Genomic DNA, 16,679 nt, shown 5'->3' with positions numbered 1-16,679 from the left:
AGAGACAGAAAGACAAGAAAGCATGGAGGGACAAAAAGACAGACACAGACAGGCAGAGAGACAGAGGCATGTTGACGCCCACCTGTCTGCCCCTTAATCACACCTGAATGAGTTGTTTTTCAGCGAGAACACACGCTGGAACAGTAAAGGGGCCTGGCGCAGGCAGGCAGAGAGGCAGGCAGGCAGGAGACGAGCTAGTGGGAGGGTGCTCGCTGTAGCTATGGCTCCCTGTGGTGCCATTCCACTGCTTTGTGTTGTGAAGCACAGCAAGCTGTTGTCCCTGTAAAACAGGCTGCTAGCTCTATATCAGGATATTGTATTTTTACAATGTAACATGCAATTATACTGTAAGATGTGTTATTACATATGGGTAGACTGATTATACATCAAAACGTGAGCTCGGCCTGTTCTTCCAAGGACATTCGGATTGTCTTTCTATCCAATCCATCCATTCACCCATCTATCCATACATCCACCTACCTGCTGCTGGTCTGGGCTGAGAGTAGCCCCATGCAGGTCCTTCCCCAGGAACCCAGGGTACAAAACACAAGCAAATCAATAGAGTTAAACACAGCTCCACACAGAAAGGATACAGTCTGAGGGCCCCACTCTGGGTCCCAATGGCCAGGATCTTCTGGACTGGGTCATGGGCCATGGACGACGGCTGATAGGGGAAGCCATGACGGACAGTCTGGGCGTCCAATGAGAGGGCAGCAAAGCAGGGCGATGAGGAAACAACAGGTAAATCATGGTTAGAGGGAATTTTCGTGAGCGTTCTCACGACAGGGTAACGTTAGTTTTGTGTCCAAATAATACAAACAATATTCTTACTCAACCCGCAATTTGAAGTCTGGGAATGAACACTTGAAATGAACAGCCAAAGGAACAAAAATATACAGCAACACAATGAGCACAACAGCAATGACACTAGAAAAAAATAGCATTTTATGTAGTATTTTTTTTGTTATCGTAACAGTTAGGTTCCATCATATTGTGTGTGCATAGGTCCATTTTCAGATAATAGCAACAACACCATCTCATTTGATGGCGGCTCCCTAGTCGTGATTACATTACTACTGTAGAAATAAAACACAGCAATAAAACCCATCAATCTGGGGCGGGACAGGGCTACCACAATAAGCCGGTGCTGCTGGAGCCTATTGCATCAGTCAGTAAGTCAGTCGGCGAGTTGTTGTAGCCTACTTGTTTGCTTATTGCCAGAGCAGAGCAGAGCGCAAAAGCATATCACGTAAGAGCCGCTCCACTGTAGCAGACACCTGCCCTAGCGCAGGCAGCAGCGGCAACACGGGCTGGGCTTTGGATCATTTTCCTCGACCATATGCGCCTGGAGCGTCAACCCAATTATGACACCCCAGGACCCGGCTGGATCAAAACCGCAAGATCTATTTTAATTGTATTTGTATTTTCACCAAAATAATTGGCGACATGTAGCTTAGGCTGTTCTAGCCAACCATTCCAGATATTAGGCCTACACGGGTCTAGCCACGCGCAAATGCTGAAACCCTCCACTCGAGCGATGGAGAGAAACACGTCACAAATCGCCCTGTGTTTTCAAGTCGATGATATAGGCTACCACAAATCATTTACATTATGTAGGCCCAATGATATTAATCTTTCCCAAGAGCGTTCACAAACGTTCATGTTAAAGCGCACAAAACTGTGCCACGTAGAAATGAGCAGCATCACTCAACGCTGGGTTGCCATCGCCCCAAGGGATAGAAAACAACTGTATGTATGCCTAATGTCATGTCAAGGGGTAGCCAAGCACCTCACTGCTCCACGGAGTTGAGTGCAGACTAGAGTTTTTAAATGAACCTCCGACTTCTTAGAGTCGCTATTTGGTCGAAATTCTTAAACCCTTACAGTGTGCCTATGTATGTCCTCTGTTGTTGTGTACCCTTGTTTGCTGAAATCCATACTTTTTAATAAAACATACATTTATCCAATAGAACACAGAGAGAGTGTTCTTCAATTAAAGTTTTTTTAACATCAGGTATGTACAGTGCGGCGTCCATCAGGGCAGTGTCCTTGGGCCGTTGCTCTTCTTTATTTCTACAAATTATTTGCCACTGGTCTTACACAAAGCTAGAATGACTATGTATGGATGATTCTACACACTACATGTCAGCACCCAAAGCCAGTGAGCTCACTGAATTCTAAATAAAAAGTTACAGTCAGTATCAGAATGGGTGATTAATAATAAACTGGTCTTAAAAGGTGCAATATGCAGAAATCGCTCCGCCATTTCTTGGTTGCTAAAATTCTAATAGTTCACCTAATTTGAGTTGATGTGACAAAACCAGCAATCATTTTACCATCTAAAATGCTGTGAAATATATTTTCAATAAGCAAAAATATAGTATTTTCAGCTGTTTGAAGCTGGTGTACAAAATCAAAAGTAAAATATGCAAAAAGCATAGAAATAGAGCACATAGAACAAATCTACCGCTTCTTAGACTTGCATTCAACGACAATGACAGATCTACAATTCACATTTCGCTCCTCCAGGTCCGTCTCCTGTCAGCAGCCCCGCAGCAGATTAAAAGCTATGGATGACAGGGCTTTCAGTTGCACGATTCCGCAGCTGTGGAATGCACTTTCAGACACTATTAGGGCTGCAGAGTCTCTGTCCTCCTTTGAAGGCACAGCCCAAGACCTTGCTGTTCAGAAAAGCCTTCAAGGACCTCTGCCAACCCTGTTCTCATGCCTTCCGGATCTGACTACAGCTGTATATATCTTTAATTGTTATCTGTGTTCTGTGTTTTGGATGGTTTTTATTATGATTTTGTATATTTTTGTAGCACCTTGGGTGTGAGAAAAGCACTTTACAAATTAAATTAATTGTTATTATTATAATTACATCGAAAAGTAAAGGCATTGTATTTGTTTCAAAACATTCTCGAAGACCTAAACCTCAGCTGGAGTTGTGCATAAAGGGTGTGGCCATTGAGCAAGTTGAGGAAGCTAAACTCCTAGTCATATTGACAAAGTTGTTGTGAAGATGGGGAGAGGTATGTCTGTTATAACAAGATGTTCTGCGTTTTTTACACAAACATCAACTGTACTAGTTGTTCAGGCTCTGTTCTTGTCCCATCTTGATCACTGTCTGGCAATATGGTCAAGTGCAGCAAAGAAAGACCTAGCAAAGCTGCAGCCGGGTCAGAACAAAGCAGCACGCCCTGCCCACACAGAACTAACATCAACCACATGCAGGCCAGTCTTTCCTGGTTGAGGGTTGACGAGCGATGAACTGCTTCTCTTCTAGTTTCTATGAGACATATTACTGTGGTGAAAATGCCAGATTCTCTGCATAATCAAATAACATTCAGCTCAGACACCTGTGAATATCCCACAAGACGTGCCACCGTGGGTCTCATCACCGTCCTCAAGTCCAAATGAAGTCACGGCAACGCACAGTATTATACAGAGCCATGATCACATGGAACATCCTTCCATCTCCAATAACTCAAGCCAACATCAAAATGACCTTTAAAAAATGTATTTGGTATTTGTAATTTTATTAGGATCCCCATTAGCTGTTGGGAAAGCAGCAGCCACTCTTCCTGGGGTTCCACACGAAACATGAAACAGGACATAATACAGAACATTAATAGACAAGAACAATGAATTGAACAACATCTCATGGAAAGGTGGGACTGTGATGGGACACACACAAACACACACAGACACACTAACACGAGCATGTTTTTTTCTTGTTGTATTGTTTGTATCATTTTTTTGTTGTGTTTGAAATTTGTGTGACTGTCCTTGTCTATCGGTGTTTTGTTACTTGTCATGTTTTGTGTTTTCTTGTGGAACCCCAGGTAGAGTAGCTGCTGCATTCCCAACAGCTACTGGGGATCCTAATAAACAAATAAATACAATCACCAAATAAACAAATAAATGCAATCACCAGTGGGCTACGTCGACAGTCGGTGGTTGTAGCCCACTGGGCACAGATATCAGTTCAATGTCTAGTTTTGATTTACAGTTGGTTGAGTTGTCAACTAACATGAATTCAACGTAAAAAAAAAAAAAATTAAAAGTTTAAAAGTTGGGTGAAAAAAGATGGAATGCTCTTTTTATTTATTTATTTAACTAGGCAAGTCAGTTAAGAACAAATTCTTATTTTCAATGACGGCCTAGGAACAGTGGGTTATGCCTTGTTTAGGGAATTCGAACTCAATTCGATTTTAAGGTTACGAGTCCAACGCTCTAACCACTAGGCTACCTACTTTGAGGACTTTTTGCAAATCCAATCAGTTTTCCATGTTGATTAAACTTCATCGCATATATTTGGAGGGTTGAAAGGACGTGGAAACAACGTTGATTCAACCAGTTTTTGCCCAGTGGAATTTGATAAACGATTTATTAAAAAGTATGGATTTCATTTTTTTAAAGTCTGTGCTCAACTCTGCAGAGGTGTTGAGGTATTGGATAGTCAAGGGACTACAGTACATCGCCGTGAACTTGAAGCTGTGGCTGCATGATCATGTGTAAAAAAATAAAATAAAAAAAAGCCCTTATACATGTGTTGAATTCAATATCGTGTTCAGGTCATCTTGGCCTGGCCCAAACATGACAATTAAATTACACATACATAACATGCGCGCACACCATATTAAGATGAGAAATAGTCAACAATTCAAGGGGTTGTCCATTTGAATAGAAAGCAACGTATCCTATGTATCAACGATAATATACATTTGCTGTGGCGTCCTAAGGATGGGCTACGTTCGTTCCAGCTGATTTGCAGGCAGTTCGTGCGTGTCAATCGAATGTGAGCTCTTATTAACCCCATCCATTCTTCTGTCAAGACTTATTCAATGAATAATGGGAGCCAGTGCAGGATAACACGGGTCTAAATGTCAGACGCAGGCTTCTTCTATAGATCAATGAAGGAATCGGGGGTGTGAACTGGAAGGTGAGTGTTGGTGGGAGACTGATAGCCACTGTATCAATCGGCTAGGGACCCAGCGATTGACATGTTAATCGAGGCCGATCTGATTATGCAAGAAACGGGTTGTTTTATCCCAACCCCTCTGTATGACAGTTCATGCGAAGTGCACATGACATGAGCGATGAAACCAGTCTGTTTGAACGGAAGGGGGGATATATGTAGGCCTATGCATTTATTAGATCGTTATAAAGGTAGGACTATATAGGCTAATGCTGGGATGTATAGAACCAAACGCTGAATTATGATGGAAAGCCTATTCTATCTTGGTAGATCTCTAAACGCATTCGCCATATGCGCATTTTACAGGCTGGGTTAACAAACCCTGGGAATTGGCAGATGGTGTTGCCTATGAAGCAAACTATATTATCATTATTATAATGCCTTTTCATAACAGATGTTGATGAAAAAGACCAGGCAAACGCAGGTGGTCAGCTATAGTAGCTTAACCGTTCATCAGATGATAACGGTATCATTGTAGGCTATCAATAATATAGGTGACGGCGCGTTAAGTAGTCTACCAATATCGAGAGAAGTGGCAGCCAATAAATATGCAGTAAGGAAATAGAAACGTTTGATACAGAAATGGTTTGATACAGCTGCATAATAAAAATGCATCTGACTCGCCCACCTTGCAGAGTTGAAAATTCTCGGACTGAAGGGTCTCCTGCATCAAATTGTTCTCCTGGGTGCCCGACTGGCCAGACGAAGCCGAGGAAGACGCTTGCTCCTTTAGGCCGTCCAGTACCTTCCTGATGTTAAACTTCTTCATTTTACCCCAGAAACACTGCGACGACGACGGAGCACAGAATTGAAATCACCAGCTCAAGATAAGGGAGTAAAGCCACTCTCTCGCTCTCTTCTGATTGCCTTCGTAAATCTCACATTTTAGATAGTGTTTTTACCGCAGTCTCCATGGTGAAAAGGGTTTCGGCCGCACACCGCTCGGGTCGGGCTCGTTGACGCGCAATTTCGAGTCGATTCTCTATTTATTCGTTGTGTGGCTATGTGCGTCGGTGTAGTCTTCTCTGACTCCGTGTCCCACTGCGTCTACGCTGCTCGCTCGCTCTCTCCGTTTTTTCTCCCCTCCCCTCTCCGCTCAGTCAACGCGGAACGCAGCTGCAGCGGTGCTTCTGCGCATTTCAGCAACCGGATATTTGATTGAAGCGCCTCCGCTCCCGTATACATCTCCTTCTCTGCCCTTGCAACAGAGGCATGATTTCTCTCTCTTTCGCCACCTCGCGCTCTTATTTTTCTACCTTATTCTCTCTCCCACCTCTTTCTCTGTCTCTCTCTCATTCTATTTCGCACACACGTGTGCACGTACGCACACACACACTGAGGGCAGGGTGAACAGCACCTGGTGATATTTGGATGCATCAGGGCAGACAGACAGTGCAGGGTGAGACATACAGACATGCTGGGACAGACAGACAGAGTGCCAGCCAGCCAGGCAACCTTATTCACCTTGACAAGGCTTGGCTGTACGCCCCACATCAATATTAAAACACCACACTTATAGCTCATTCATTATCCATGGTGATCACTGTGAGGATTTTATTTGAACCTTGCTTTATTTTCACTGTTTCTCATGAGAAGAGAACAACCCCTAAAGGATGCTAAGATCCCCAAAAGCTTTGTGGGTCGCTCTCACGCCTGACTGATATTGCGTGGGCACCTGTGGACTGTCTGTTGGCACACACGCACCAGGCGCCTACGGCACACACACTGAAGTAGACACTGAATCACAGTGGTGGAAGTAATGGTTGTGTTTACACTCCCGAGCTCCACACCTGATACCCCCTGCTCTGCTCTGTTCTGTTCTGATCGTCCTGCTCTGCTCTGTTCTGCTCTGTTGTTCTGCTTGTCCTGCTCTGTTCTGCTCTGCCCTGTTCTGCTCCCCCTGCTCCGTCTGCTCGCTCTGCTTTGTTCTGCCCTTTTCTGCTCGCTCTGCTCTGTTCTGCTCGCCCTGCTCTGTTCTGCTCTGCTCGCCCTGCTCTGCTCTATGGTGGGAAGCTCTCTCTCTCTCTACCTCTGTCTTTGCTACCACCCTTCTTGTCTTCTCCCCCTTTCCTCTCCCTCTATCCTTCTCTATTCTCCCTATCCCATCGTTATTGTTTGACTTAACTACCACAGCCTTCCCAAGCACCAGATAGATCATTATTACATACAGTGGTAGTGCACCTGACGAAGTGCACCAGTCCCTCCTGCAGCAAAGCACCCCCACAACATGATGCTGCCACCCCCGTGCTTCACGGTTGGGATGGTGTTCTTCAGCTTGCAAGCCTCCCCCTTTTTCCTCCAAACGTAACGATAGTCATTATGGCCAAACAGTTCTATTTTTTGTTTCATCAGACCAGAGGACATTTCTCCAAAAAGTACAGTCTTTGTCCCCATGTGCAGTTGCAAACCGTAGTCTGTTTTTTTATGGCGGTTTTGGAGCAATGGCTTCTTCCTTGCTGAGCGGCAATTGAGGTTATGTCTATATAGGACTCGTTTTACTGTGGATATAGATACTTTCGTACCTATTTCCTCCAGAATCTTCACACGGTCCTTTGCTGTTGTTCTGGGATTGATTTGCACTTTTCGCACCAAAGTACGTTCATCTCTAGGAGACAGAACGGGTCTCCTTCCTGAGCGGTATGACGGCTGCGTGGTCCCATGGTGTTTATACTTGCGTACTATTGTTTGTACAGATGAACGTGGCACCTTCTGTCACGCCCTGACCTTAGAGAGCCTGTTTATGTCTCTAGTTGGTTTTGTCAGGGTGTGATTTTGTGTGGGCATTCTATGTTTTGTTTTCTATGTTTCTTTATTTCTATGTTTTGGCCGGATATGGTTCTCAATCAGGGACAGCTGTCTATCGTTGTCTCTGATTGGGAATCATACTTAGGTAGCCCTTTTTCCCTCCTTTCAGTGTGGGTAGTTAACTTTGTTTGTGGCACTATAGCCCTGTAAGCTTCACGGTTGTTTCTTTCGTTTGTTGTTTTGTTGGCAACATTTTAAATAAAAAGGAAAATGTACGCTCACCACGCTGAACCTTGGCCTACCTTCAACGACGGCCGTGACACCTTCAGGCGTTTGGAAATTGTTCCCAAGGAAAAACCAGACTTGTGGAGGTCTACAATTTTTTTTCTGAAGTCTTGGCTGATTTCTTTTGATTTTCCCATGATGTCAAGCAAAGAGGCACTGAGTTTGAAGGTTGTCCTTGAAATACATCCACAGGTACACCTCCAATTGACTCAAATTATGTCAATTAGCCTATCATAAGCTTCTAAAGCCATGGCATCATTTTCTGGAATGTCCAAGCTGTTTAATAGCACAGTCAACTTAGTGTATGTAAACTTCTGACCCGCTGGAATTGTGATACAGTGAGTTACAAGTGAAATAATCTGTCTGTAAACAATTGTTGGAAAAATTACTGTGTCATGCAGAAAGTAGATGTCCTAACCGACTTGCCAAAACTATAGCTTTTTAACAAGAAATTTGTGGAGTGGTTGAAAAACGAGTTTTAATGACTCCAACCTAAGTGTATGGTAAACTTCCGACTTCAACTGTATGTTTAAATTTATTTTGCGACGCGAGCGGTGTGGTCAGCATGTTAGAGAGTGAATTTAATTCCAGAATTAACACTAGAAATGTTACACTGAAAAATCCCAACACTGGCCAAATTGCTGTGTTGTGCTATTCATAGATCCAGCTGTCTGATGTGGCTGTCTGCGTGTTTTGTGATGAGATATAATGGTAAGTAGCCTACAGTACACACCAGGTGAATGCTACACATTGGTGCTGTCAGGATTTCAAAAGTGGTGAGTGAAGGAGTCAGACGCAGAGAGCAGGGTAGTTCAAAAAGGACGTGGATTTAATATTCCAAAATACCAGAGAGACGGTCACGCCACACACACAAGGGCGCGTAAGGTCCCAGTCCAAACAAACAGGACTAAACAGAAGAGGAACAGACACTACAAGAATAAACGAAATACCACAAACAGAAAAACAAGCCCGCACAAAAGTCGGCTGGCCAACTGGGTTAAAATAGCCCACAATCAAACCTAAACATGAAACAGGTGCAACAAATCAGACACAACTAAATTAAACAGAAAAGGGGATCGGTGGCAGCTAGTAGTCCGGCGACGACGACCGCCGAGCGCCGCCCGAACGGGAAGAGGCACCATCTTCAGCGGGATTCGTGACAAGTGCTTGGTGAGGTGAGTTGACAAAATGTGCAGAAGTAACATTGTGTGTTCAGGAGTTATATAAAGCACTGTTACACTGTTCTATATTATAAATGCCACCCAGTTATTACATTATTATTCCATTGGTAGAAGACAGTATTGAATAAGAAACAAAGAGAAATTGTGTGCAAATTATATATTTATTAAGTATATCAATATAGTCCTGTTGTGATTTATATTTGCATAATGAACTCATATTGACCCCCTCCCAACCCAGCCTAATAATATCCTTCCGTTTCAGAATACATTTAAAGAGCAAAGAAAACAGGCGCTTATTAGGTATTCTGTTCCCTGTGTGTGTGTGTGTGTGTGTGTGTGTGTGTGTGTGTGTGTCTGAGAAACGAGATACCTCCCGCCCACACACATGCAAGGCCACAGCGTGGGATGGAGGGCCCTTGGTGACTGTTTCATCAGTGATTTAATGTACCACCATTGTGTCATGGCCATTCATCTTGCTGCTGCTGGAGGTGTGTGTGTGTGTGTGTGTGTTTGCCTGTTGTATTTAGAATCAGACTGCTGTGTGCTTTGATAAAGCCTTCCATTGACCCAACGCTGCATTGTTCTCTTTGAGACTGGCAAAGTGCAAGGAAAGGGAAAGAGAAATAAAGGGTGAGAAATAAAGAAAGAGGGACGGGGCATGGACAGAGGTGTAAATTCTGTTTTCAGTCAAGGTGTGTTATTTTTAGAACCTCAATCGAGATTTGATTATTGTTCAAAGGTCATCTAATGTTACTAATTTGCCTTTTTGCATATTGACACGCGTGACAGTCCCTCTCATAAACAAAGCAACTCATCACATCTTGGATCTGATTGGCCGACTGTGATTAAACCCAAGGACCGGCTTTTATCGCAGGACATGTATGGACCAATCCCATCGCAATACATCATCCTGGCCCTGGAGCACCCCATCTATCATCAGTTAGCAGAGTAACCGTGGGAAAGATACAAATACACAGGGATCTGTTTGGACTGTCTGTGATTATGTACATAATATTGTATGTCTAATCTAGTGGTAATCCAAGGCCAGGGGTTAGGATGAACCACAGACACGTATACATCATTGGGGTGAAAAGGGCAGGCTCTTTTGGCACTGCAGCACGATACATGAAGACCAACAACACCATCATAACACCGTCATGTTGGTCATTTGTGTAACAGATATCTGTGGTGGCATCATGTACAGGCTTTAACTCGGATAAATCTCTCTAACATCGACATCTTTATGGAAACTCAATAGCAGGCAGTATGACACACAATAGGACATATGCACAAGGACGAGTAAGCACTACCCTAGGCAAAACACATTGGCTTTCATACATCATCTCAACATAAAAAAAACTAGCCTAGTGCGTAGCTATAACGACAAAGACTACACTTACGGTAATTTTATTTACAGTAAGATAATGTAAAAAAATTTAAAAAGTACAGTATGTTACAATAAATTCCCAAAACATTTGGTTTAACAGCACATTACTGTAAAGGGACAATGACAGGTCACAGGTTAAATGGTGTATGTGTGTGAAAATCTGGGACAATGCCAGGTCAAAGGGACGATGGGAAGCCTCTATTTGTCATGCACTGAGACAACCTATTAGCTAGAGAGGAGGTATGAACGACCTTTCTACCTTAAATGACAGGTGTAGTTAATCTAGCTGATCACAACACACCTGAGTACAGAGCCTTATGACCTCACCATCCCACCGGCACACTGCCATCAACCCACAATGCACAGCAACGGACCCTAACGAGGGATAGGACACCTCGCTCAGATACGCAATATGTACTCATATACGCACACACACGCACGCACACACATTCTGAGCCTCAGAGGATTTAAAGGGTATCCCTTTAAAGTTGTACCCGTATGCAGGTTTAAAATGGCAGATTTGGGCACTGATAAACTAGATTGGAACGCAGTGGCCATACAGTAACACGACGTCAGAGCTCAGGCTCTGTGCTTCACAGCACCGTATGGATTTTGACTGTCAGCCTCTCTGAACGTGAGCAACGCAGTCTTGAGTGAGCGAAATGCTGTAATTTAAGAGGACTTGATGTATTTAGAAAGATGAGATGTCGAGGATTATAATAAATACCTATGTCATACAAGCAAGGCAAACACCCGAGTCCAAATGTGCACATTTCCATATCATAAAATTCATTTCACTGTGTCAACGTTTATGATCACTATGTTTAATGTACGGTTACAAGACGACACGGCATCATACCCTGGGTTTTTTCTGAACAGAATAAGCCTTTTTAGGTTTGTCTATTGTGGAGAAAATTCACTGCGGAACACTCACCTGACTCTTTTCTATGCGCACACAATTACGATCTGTTTCTCTGAATTGCCTAACACTGTAAAATCCTATTTTATAACTTAGCTAATCATGCTGGCAACAGAACAAGCTTTCAAATGATGCTCACCTGACCCGGATTTATAATGAGACGTTTTTTTGGATTGTTTAAAACAGAAAATGTGTGATGGCGAGGATGCAGGGTTGTGTTCCAAACAAAACAACAAGTGTGCGCGCTTGTTCCTCAACGGCAAAGCAAGGAGAGCTCAAAAAAAGCACCTTATAGTTGAAGACTTCTTTGAGTCTTAAAGGTGCATTGAAATTACTTCGGAGCTGTGCACACTTTGGAGAGGCCACTTCGAGACACCAGTTAGTCCTCTCACTCAAACCCTTGCAATTTTTTTTGTTTTATGTTGCACCAACCCTACATTTTTTGGGGGGGATATTCTTATCATCCCACACGGCACAGATGTCAATTCAACATTTATTCCACGTCGATTCAACCAGTGTGTGCCCAGTGGGATGTTACTGAATGTATCCAGAGTATTTTCAGACATTCGTTATCAACAAATGCGGCGAAAAGTACAGCGTATATACACTGAGTGTACCAAACATTAGGAACACCTGCTCTTTGCATGACATAAACTAACCAGGTGAATCCAGGTGAAAACTATAATCCCTTATTGATGTCAATCAGTGTAGATGAAGAGGAGGAGACTGGTTAAATAAATATTTTTTAAGCCTTGAGACAACAGACATGGATTGTGTGTGGTGTGTCATTCGGTGGGTGAATGGACAATACAAAATATTTAAGTCCCTTTGAGCAGGGTATGGGAGTAGGTGCCAGGCACAAGAACAGCAAGAACTGCAATGCTGCTGCGTTTTTCACGCTCAGAAGTTTCCTGGGTGTATCAAGAATAGTCCACCACTCAAAGGACATCCAGCCAACTTGACAACTGTGGGAAGCATTGGAGTCAACGTGGGCCAGCATCCCTGTGGAATGCTTCCGACTCCCCAATGAATTGAGGCTGTTGTGAGGGCAGAAGGGGCTGTGACTCAATATTAGGAAGGTGTTCCTAATGTTTGGACATTCAGTGTAAAATGCACATAAAATCAGCAGTGTAATGTTTGGATTCAGTCTTATGTCAGGTGAACTGTGTGTTCTCAACATCGGCCTAATACTTTACCCATAATCTCCAAACCGTTCCCTTTCAATTCTTATGCTTTTCATATTATACATTTTATTCTGTAAGAAATATTTCATTTAGCCCTATCCATATAGCCAAATTCCCACAAGTGTAAAGGATTAATGAGTCGCTGTCCTTGAGGGAGCGCTTAATTGTCTGTGTGTGGTTAAATAGGGGGATGTTTCAATGTCATTCGTGCTCTGATTACGTGTGTGTGTGTGTGTAAACGTGTGTGTCACACAGTATGGGAGATATCTGGGTAAATGACACACCCCCTATGGTCACACAGAACCAGTGGTGGAGTGATGCCTGGAGAAGTGGCCCGCTGTAACGGCAGATTTCCTCCTCTTCGTCTGAAGAGGAGGTGTAGCAGGGATCGGACAAAGACGCAGCGTAGTTAGTGTCCATGTTTTAATAATAAACAACTGAACAAGACACAATACAAAATAACAAAAGTGAATCTAACCGAAACAGTCCTATCTGGTGCAATGAACACAAAGACAGAAGACAACCACCCACAAAACCCAACACAAAACAGGCTACCTAAATATGGTTCCCAATCAGAGACAATGACAAACACCTGCCTCTGATTGAGAACCATATTAGGCCAAACAACAAACCCAACATAGAAACACAACATATAGATAACCCACCCAACTCACGCCCTGACCACACTAAAACAAAGACAAAAAATAGGAAAATAAAGGTCAGAACGTGACACCCGCCCAGCGAAGGAAAGGCGACCTGTGTGAAAAAATTATATTAGAAACAGTGACATACACTCAGAATAATCTCAAATTATAAATCCCATATTGGTCTTTCATAGTCAGGCCAACCCAAGCTGTGCAAGTAGGCCTACTATTGAAACAGATAAATGAGTCTGTCAACTGAGTCAGAAATTCACAGGTTTCAGATTTATTTTTGTTATATTCAGGTTTCGGTTCTGAAAGTCAAACTTTTTTAATAGAAAAACAACCAAATTGGATATTATAAGTCCACAACAATGCTTAAACCACATCAGGAGACCACTTTTGAGGTCTGGGAAAAATAGAACACATGTTTGAGTGTAGTTTTATTCAGTTTATTTAATTCAGTGTAATTACCATTTAATTCAGTGTAGTTACCGTTCAATTCAAGTGCACAGGCACCTAGCACTATTTGGTTAGCAGTGTTTCTGTAGCGCATGAGATGGAGTTCGCTAAACAAATGGCCACTGGATTGATGCAAATAATCATGACGTCATTCTGCCAGATAGCTAGCTACAAAGTAGCCTATGTCTAATTAATTGAGAAGGTTATTAGGAAAGCCTTTCCATCAAACCAGAGTACAGTTATGCCTATCATTAGCATCACTATATTTGTCCTGTTCCTTAATTGTTCGAAACCTGGACGTTTTACTTCATATTATGAGGCATGTCTTACCCTGCCTCAATGTGGCCTTTATCCACGATCCCACCATTGAAACGTGGAGGCAATTCTTTTCTAAAGACTTCCTCATATGCTTTCTCCCGTTCTTTCGCTTTTCATTATTTCATTGTCTAGCAGCCAAAGGCATTATCCTAGTCAAATTAGCAGCCCATGATAGTTGCTTCATGCTTAGATCTCCCCTCTTCAACATTTCTAACGGATATCTCCATGCATGTCCATGAAACCGTCCGGGTGTGCGGTGTGCATTTTAGAAAGGCATTATCCCGCAGATTGCATTTTGGAACATTCACGCATAGGCACATTGCTGCACCTAAATTATCAACATTTTAATCGAAACATTCTGATCTGTTCCATCAGCCTTATTAATTGATATGGTGTATACCTCCACTCCACTACTTTGATACGCATCGTGGGGATTAAGAAGTCAGTATACGCAATGCTCACTGAAAAATAAGTCTGTATACGGCATATACATGCGTATACCCTCTACTGCACAGAACCTCATAACTATTGATAAGTGATAAAGGAGATTAACGGATGGAGGCATAGATATGAAAAACATAATAAAGCCTTCATTAAAACCATGGCACTTTTCATGACACCCAGCTTAAATAACCAGCACAATAATGACTGATGCCTGTTTGAAGTTTCACTGACAGACAGAGGAGAGGAGGATAATATTTACCTCCAACAGAGAGGAGAGATATATGGAGTCACAGGATTCTTTGATGCTGACCTTGTAAAAAGGTGAGTGCTTGTTTAACAAGGATAGGTCCAATCAGATTCAAATGGATGATTGCAAAAGGTCAGTGAAATATGCAGCTATGAACAGTAACAACCCAGAGATGATGGCGAGACGGAGACAGGTAAAGAGTGTGCATAAGTGGGAGTGTGTGTATATGAGAGAGCGAGAGAGAGAGGTGTTTGGGTTTGTGTGTAGGTAGGGGCTTGGATTGGATTGTGTGTGCATCTCTGCGTGTGTGTGTGTGTCTCTTTGTGTGTGTGGATGCGTGTGTGCGTGCACCGAAGTGTGAAGAGGACAAGCAAGGCTCGGGGAATGGACTTGATGTGACACTGGCTGGCTAGACTGCTCTACACTCAGGGCGGCACAGCTGGTATCAGTGCCTACAATCAGCAAAGGCGATAGGACTCCTATCAACAGACAACTCCCTGGGAGGAGACAGGCGCTATGATTGAACTAAAGGGCACCGGTAATGTCATTAACGCAGTGACACAGGGCTTTCAGGGGAGCACATTCACACTGAGAAACTGCAGTCAAAGGAGCCAAAATGGAGGAGTGTTCTGAGGTAAAAACCACAATCAGAAAGCGCAACGATCCCGACTGCACTGTTGAGGGATGATGCCACCTGTCGGAAGACAATACATCAAGAGCTCTTTTAAAAGAACCAAGTTGGAGACAGGTAAACTGATGTCCTCTTTTTGTCATCCATTGACTTTGAATTGTTTCTTTGCTACAGACGAAGGGGTATACAAAAATGGGTTCCTTTCCATTGTTATCACAGGCAGTAGAAGGCATTAACTGGAAATTATAACGGGCTTCCTCCTTCTCCTCATCCGAAGAGGAGTAGCAGGGATTTGACCAAAATGCAGCGGGTTGTGAATACATATTGATTTAATAGACAAAACGGAAAAACACGACAAACACTTGAATAATTACAAAACAAATAAACGAATGTAGACAGACCTGGACACGAACTTACATACAACGTGAAGAACGCATGAACCAGGAAAACAGACTACATAAAACGAACGAACTAACAAACAAACAAAAACCGGAACAGTCCCGTGTGGCGTAACATACAGACACTGACACAGGAGACAATCACCCACAAACAAACAGTGAGAACAACCTACCTTAATATGACTCTCAATTAGAGGAAAATGCAAAACACCTGCCTCTAATTAAGAGCCATACCAGGCAACCCAAAACCAACATAGAAACAGCAAACATAGACTGCCCACCCAAAACTCACGCCCTGACCATCACACACATACAAAACAACAGAAAACAGGTCAGGAACGTGACAGAAATTGATTGAATTGACTGAACACTGCCCGTGATTTCTATTGAATTGACAGGAATTAGTATGACATTGACCACCAACTGTGTTGATAACTCAGCGGGATTTATGTTCTGTCCCAGTGGCACACACAACAGGCAGATAAAGGAGTTGGAGGAGGGTGGAGAAATATGATGCTCGCCGCATGCCTCGCTGGTCCTGTTATCGCTGTCTCTGGCCGTCGATAATGATTATCAATATATGACAGTTTGGCATACGACCGTCACTGCTCTGGGAAACTGGCCTGTCCTCCACAGGGTTCAAACGCATTGATCAATAAGTAAGTTCAGTAATCTCTGACCATGACCGCACCGTGTGTGTGTGTTTCCACCTGAGACATGAACAATATTCCTGGCAATTGTGGCAATTGGAACAGGTGCCTACAGAGTGAATTGAGCTCCATGGATAGTTTGGATGGTTTTACCCAATGTCCTTCACAGACACCTAAGAGTGATTGGGATTTCTAGTATGTAAAGT

General features: G+C 43.1%; 1 protein-coding gene across 6 annotated transcripts in view; it reads right to left on the bottom strand.

Annotated features, from left to right (window-relative positions):
* LOC139556657 (syntaxin-binding protein 5-like) overlaps positions 1-6,199 on the bottom strand; it is a 167,165-nt gene extending 160,966 nt beyond the window's left edge. For 3 of the 6 annotated variants that reach the window (XM_071370874.1, XM_071370876.1, XM_071370878.1), the window contains exons 1-2: positions 5,610-6,196; positions 594-691 (exon numbers count right to left, since the gene is read on the bottom strand). In XM_071370874.1, the coding sequence (XP_071226975.1) occupies positions 594-691; positions 5,610-5,750 (239 nt within the window). In that variant the 5' untranslated portion in view covers positions 5,751-6,196. Of the gene's footprint in view, positions 1-593; positions 692-5,609 lie in introns of all 6 variants that reach the window. The other 3 variants (XM_071370872.1, XM_071370875.1, XM_071370877.1) reach the window with 2 other exon arrangements.
* Between the last annotated feature and the right edge of the window lie 10,480 nt (positions 6,200-16,679).

This window comes from Salvelinus alpinus, chromosome 27 (genome assembly GCF_045679555.1).
Source record: "Salvelinus alpinus chromosome 27, SLU_Salpinus.1, whole genome shotgun sequence".
NCBI classification, from domain to species: Eukaryota; Metazoa; Chordata; class Actinopteri; order Salmoniformes; family Salmonidae; genus Salvelinus; species Salvelinus alpinus.
The sequence above is the reverse complement of the archived record's forward strand: the minus strand, read 5'-3'. Positions and strand labels throughout refer to the sequence as shown.